Source organism: Emys orbicularis, chromosome 17 (assembly GCF_028017835.1).
Source record: "Emys orbicularis isolate rEmyOrb1 chromosome 17, rEmyOrb1.hap1, whole genome shotgun sequence".
NCBI classification, from domain to species: Eukaryota; Metazoa; Chordata; order Testudines; family Emydidae; genus Emys; species Emys orbicularis.
In genome coordinates this window covers 22,194,889-22,200,762 of record NC_088699.1, presented here as the reverse complement: position 1 = coordinate 22,200,762, position 5,874 = coordinate 22,194,889, and the positions used below count along the sequence as shown (strand labels likewise).

The 5,874-nt window shown below is 57.3% G+C and overlaps 1 protein-coding gene across 1 annotated transcript; it reads right to left on the bottom strand.

Moving 5' to 3' along the window:
- Positions 1 to 429: 429 nt before the first annotated feature.
- LOC135890679 (C-C motif chemokine 4-like) lies at positions 430 to 2,273 on the bottom strand. Its single transcript, XM_065418071.1, has 3 exons — positions 2,201 to 2,273; positions 1,439 to 1,553; positions 430 to 535 (listed from the first exon to the last, which is right to left on the bottom strand). Exons 1-3 carry the CDS (start codon positions 2,271 to 2,273, stop codon positions 430 to 432), a joined length of 294 nt encoding a protein of 97 aa, XP_065274143.1.
- Positions 2,274 to 5,874: the final 3,601 nt, after the last annotated feature.

Sequence of the window (5,874 nt, the reverse complement as noted above, 5' to 3'; positions counted from 1 at the left end):
GGGTAGGGCTGGGAGTTTTAAAACTGCTGAGGGATCTGGGCACCCCGTTTTCCATGAGAACAGAACATCTGCTCCCCTAGACGGCTTTGCAAAGCCCCCCCAAGGAGGTGACCCCGCCGTGGTACAGACACCCCCCCCCATGGGGACCTTGTGGGAGGAGGTGCACTCGGGGGGATGCTAAATGCAGCTGGAGACGCTGCATCCCAGCAGAGCTGCCAGCCACATCAGACGCCACTTTCTGTGTCCAAAGCCCTCCCCTGAGATGGGCTGAGTTGAAGAGCCGGGAGCAGCTCCCCTGGCGTTTCAGATCCTGCACCAGGGAAGGACAAAAGAAGGAGTAAAAGTCAAGCTAGCAAGAGCCGTTTGCAGCTGTGTGGGGGGGTTACAGAGCTGGGGGCTGGTCTCCAAGATTCTCCCCTCGCGGCTTGTCTAGGTGGGGACAGACAGGGAATTCGGCCGGAAGAACCCCTGGTATTTCTTCACCCACGGCTTGTCAGGGTTGGCACAGATCTCTTTGCCCTTTCGAGTCTTGAATCTGCAGGAGGAGGAGGAGCTGGGTTAGCGAGGGGCTGGGTTGAGACTGATCACTGTTAGAATGACGGTGGCACCAATTTTCAGAAGGGCTCCGCCGGTGAGATTTTCAAAGGTTCCTCGGGGCTAAGTCAATGGGAGTTGGGGCCCTGCTCCATATGACTTTGAAACGCTCACCCAGCCCCCACAGCTGGGGCCAGATTGGGGCCAGAGCTCGGCGCGTCGGGCGCACATTACCCGAAAACCCAGCCCCAGCTGTGCGCGCCAAGGCCGAGCCATTGGTGCCCTGGCCCCGAGACTGGGTTTTACACCTGAGCCACTTCCCTGACTGCAATGGGGCTGCTCCTGATTTACACCCGGGGGCGTGAGAGCAGGGTCAGGCCCGGTATAGCTGCAGGAATGGCTGGAGAGGGAATCCATTTCCCCACGGCTGTTTGCAGCCGTCTCTGGGAGTAGAGTGCCTGGAGAAATAGCCTTTAACTGCTCCATGAGCCACAGCCAGGCTACTCCAGTGTCCTCAGGAGCCGCCTCACAGGAAAGCCAGGACCTGGATTGTAAGCACCCCAAACGTCTCCCTCTGCCCCAGCTGGCACTCCCACAGGGCTGGGCTAAATCCCAGTGCAGGGCAGAGGTGGCCTGGGACGTCCCAGGGAGCAGCAGGAAAGGCCGGGGACGTTTGGCTACAGGGAGTCCCGGCATCTGGAAAGAGCCCTCGTCTGTGCAGCTGCATCAGCCGGCTCTGGGGCTAGCTCACAGCATCGACCCCTCCCCTGGTGCACCCCACATTAATCCTCCTCTCTCCCTCTCTCTCCCTCCACCCCTCACTGTCCAGCTGTGTTCCTCCCTCTCTCTGTCCCCTCCCCTGCGTCTCTCTCATCCCCAGGGCCCCGTGCGTGGGGATACTCACACCACGGCGGGGTAGGAGCACTCGGGGTTGGTGAAGTACCAGCCCGCGATGTTGCCTTTCTTGATCCTGCTTGTCTGGAACGTGAAGCAGCACTTGTCCGGCGCGCCAGGGGCCTCTAATGGGGCAGAAAGCAGCTCAGGTGAGGGTGAAGTTGCCTAGATGGGACCCCATATCCCCTGAATCGGCCCAGAGCATCCACGTGAGCTGTTCCTGGCTGGCTGGCTAATTGTGGCCCTAGGTCACTCAGCTCACTCCCAGATAACCCCGCTGGGTTAGCACATTCTCAGCCGGTGTAAATCAGAGCCTGCCCTATTGACCCCAGCGGCCAGAAGAAGTTTGCCCTAGTGAACACTGCGGCGCTAATACACCTCTATGGGAGGGCTCGGCTCGGCCTCGGCCACACGCCTGCCGGCTCGGCTGTCCTGGCAGGATCCTCCCTCCTGGGGAAACTGGCAGAGTCCAGGCAGAGTCTGCAGCTCAGAGCAGCTCCTCCCCATAACCTGAGCCTGTTTGAGCCGGAGTCCCCCAGAGGGACCCGCCACCCCATGGCGCCATTGTCACAGAGTCACTCTGCACGTGCAGTGTCCAGAGAGTGGGACCATCTGGCGAGGGGCAGTCTGGGACCCCTCTGTCCTGCCCCCCATATCCCAGCCATGCCCTGACACCTCTCCCCATCTTGACCCTGCACTGAGATCCCGTGGTGCTCCCTGACCCAAGTCCCATCTCCCCATGGAGGCGGCGGCAGGGGGCACCTGTACTCACTCTGAGCCAGGCTCTGGCAGCAGAACGAAGCCAGCAGGAGAAACGCGCAGACAAGCCCGGCTGCCTTTGCCATGGTGAGACGGAGGAGGGTCCTGCTGGGGCCGGTGAGCAGGAGTCAGCTGCAGAGGAGCCTTCTGGCTGGATCTGCCTCCCCGGGCTGCTTTTATCGGGGTGGTCTGCTGTGGGCGGATGGGAAGGGATCCGGCTTCAGCTGCATGCATGGACGGGTGGGCGGGGGGGGGGGGGAGGGGGGACCAGCCAATATCCATTTCTCAGTCCACAGAGAGATGGGGATTTTCTTTCTTTCCCAAATGATCCCCGTGAAGGAGTGATATGTCCCCTCTGCTTCTAGTGCTGGAGGCCCTCCAAACTGTCCCGCAGCCAGGAGCTCGCCTTGTTATTGTCAGCATAAACCGTAACCGCAAACATTATCTTCTGCCTGAGCTTTGCTGTTCCTAGCATTTCTCCCTGCAGGCCCCCTCTGTCCATGCCCCTAGCCTCATGCGCTTTTGTGCTCTGGAGTTTGAGCTAAGAGGACCCAACTGGTCTGATGGTCGGTGTGAGTCAGGAGAATGGCTCTGCATTTCTATGCAGCGTCCTTGTAGTTTAGGCCCTCTCCAGATCCCCTGGGCGGAAGGGACCTCACAGCATGTCTGCAAAAGGAAGGCAATAGCTTAGGGCAGGTGCCTGTGCTTCCAAACTCATTAACCCTTGAGTCACCTCAGCAAAGCACACCCAGAGGAACACAGGGTTACCAATGATTGTGCCCACCTCTATGACTTCTGACCCCTTGTCACGTCTAGTTGTAAATGTCACAAACCCCTGAGCCAAGGGTGGAGTGTGGAGAACCATGGACCTGTCCATGTACCACATGGATAGTTGTGACCTCGATCCAGCAGGAGTGTGAGCAAGGGCTAGGCCTGGGTGCAAGGACGGTCAAGCGTGAGGAGAAGCCCCGACCCTGGCAGTAAAGAGTCTCAGGACCCCACACCCTTGTCCACTGATGGAGGGGGAGCTCTGTTGACTTGCACCAGCTGGGTCGGACACTTGCTATTCACCTGCAGGAACATCTCAGGTGAAGGCAGGTCAGCCTCAAACAGGTCAACTCTGGCCCATCTCATTCGCCTCGAGTGGCACCTGGAGGTTTCCAGCCACCTCTCAGCAGTACTGGGCCGGGCCGCTCACACCCTCTGAGCCTGCCATGCTGCGTCCTGGAGGCTGTTTCGGACAGGCTTGGGCTAACCAGGGCATGATCAGTGCACTTGCACAGGGCCCTCATCTCGGGGGGACCCCCAATCACCAGGAAAAAAGACAACTGCGCAGAACTGCACCGCCATTTGCTCCAGTTTGGCCGGCCACCCCTTGGTCATGACAAGGGGCAGGTGAGGGGTGGCTGAGCAGCGTGGGGCTACGGGAGTGTGCAGGCAGTGGAGCTGGGTGGCTGGGATCAGGAGGAGTCGCTTTAGCCCAGGATGGGGCCAAAGCAATGAGACGGGGGGGGAGGGGGAAGGGCCAGGAAGGTGGTGGGCTCTAGGGTGAGTGGGGAGCACTGGGGGGGCAGTGGGGGGAGGGGTTATGGCCAGTGGGGTTGAGGCATTGAGGGTGGCCTTGAGAGGGCTGTATGTCAGAGCAGCTAGGGTATGTGGGTGGGCAGTCAGGATAAGTGGGGCTGGTGGAGGGTTGGTGGGGTATATATGGGGTGGGAGGGGCATTTGGGGGTCTGGGTCTGGGGTGGGAAGAAAGGGGCATTCTGGGGTCATGTGGGGAGGGGTACGTGTAACCTGGGAGGGGCATTCAGGGGTCTGGATGGGGCATATAGGGGGCAGGGGCGCTTTGCTGTTTAGTTTACAGATGGTGGGGGTGCCCCATTTCCACAGTGCAGAGGGCCCAACGTTTTTTAATCCTGGCCTGGTTTCAGCCTCGCTTTGACAGAAGCCAGGAAGGTCAGGAACGAGAGCGAACGGAGTGGGGAGGACGTGCGCCGTGGGACAGGAGAAGATGGGACTGTGAACAGAAGCCAGGAAGGTCAGGAACGAGGGCGAACGGAGTGGGGAGGACGTGCGCCGTGGGACAGGAGAAGACGGGACTGTGAACAGAAGCCAGGAATGTCAGGAACGAGAGCGAACGGAGTGGGGAAGACGTGCGCCGTGGGACAGGAGAAGACGGGACTGTGAACAGAAGCCAGGCAGGTCAGGAACGAGAGCGAACGGAGTGGGGAGGACGTGCGCCGTGGGACAGAAGAAGACGGGATTGTGATGCTCACACTCCAGGAGTTGTTGTTGGCTCAGCCATGGGTCTGGTTCCCTTTTCTGGTTTGCCCAGCGTCAGGCTAAGGACGGCGTGGTGGTGATGGTGAATTCTGGTGCCTGGCGGTGGTGGCAGCAGCCGTGATGATGATACTGATTGGCACTAGCTGACTCCCATAAAACACCCTCCTTGCTCTGCCCAGCGAGGGCCAGGGCCAGCTCTCCCTGGAGTCGGGGCAAGGCCTCCCCTCGACATCTGGGAACAGGCCCCCTGGCTAATCCCCCCCCCGACCAGCCCCAAGCTTGAGGGTTAGCAGATGAAATGTTTCCGTTTTCAGTTGCCCAAGCCAGTGACCTTTTCGGAATTTTTCTTTTCAAAGAAAAACCGAAAACGTCTTTTTTTCGGCGGAGGGAGGGGAAGCCTTCTGCAAATCCAGAAATGTTTCCATCTTCATGGAAAAATGTCATAGGAACGAACGTGTCAAGGCTGATTCCCCACTCTGGCACTTCGAGTGCAGAAGGGGGGGCCCGCAAGGATTCTAAACATTAATACTGGCCACTCCAGGCTTGTATTAAACTACCCAGCTTTTCTCTGACCTTGGCTGGGTAAACGCTGCCATCACTCAAGTGAAAAACTGCCTCTTGCAAATCCTTGAAACACTCACTTGGGAAACTTTCCCTGAGGCCCCTCGGGGCTTTTCTACTCCTCCCTTGGGGAAGCCGAGAAAGAAAACAAGCAAAAGGGAAACCCAGCTGTTGCTACCAGCTAATTGAAAAACATATGCACAGACCTCTTAAGACACAAAACCAATCAGGTTCTTAAAAAAGGTAAATTTTTATTCAAAAAAAGAAGAAAGGAAACACAAATGGAACATCAGGCTTTTGCTAGATTTTATAAAGCAACCGAAAAGGGTTTAAACACCAGGAATGGCTCCCTGGGGTCCAGCTTAACCTTACAAAAGAAAACAAAAATACCTGAGCTGAGCACAGAGGAAATCCACAAGCCAAAATAAAGAAATAAACCTGATCACGTCTCTCTAACCATTCCCTGGCCCAATGAATCCTGCTAGGGATGGAAGATGATTTTTCATACCTGGTCCAAACATTACACAGCATTCCTGCTGCCCCGTCTCTTCAGCCCAGAGAGAACAACCGAGAGACAAAGGGAAAGCTTTCCCCCCATTTTAAAGCGCTCTAGCCTTCCCATTGGCTCTTTTTGGTCAGGTGCCCACTCCCTTTCCTTTACCTGGGGGACTTATTTTTAACCCTTTACAGGTAAAGCAAGCAGAGAACAGACACCAACAGGGACTTTATAGCTAACTGGCTGGCTGGGTGTCTATAAAAGGGAGCTATCCCCCGCTCCATTTAGCACAGAACAGAACTCCATTCCCTTACCAGCTGTAGTGACAACCTCATTCCGTTGGAATG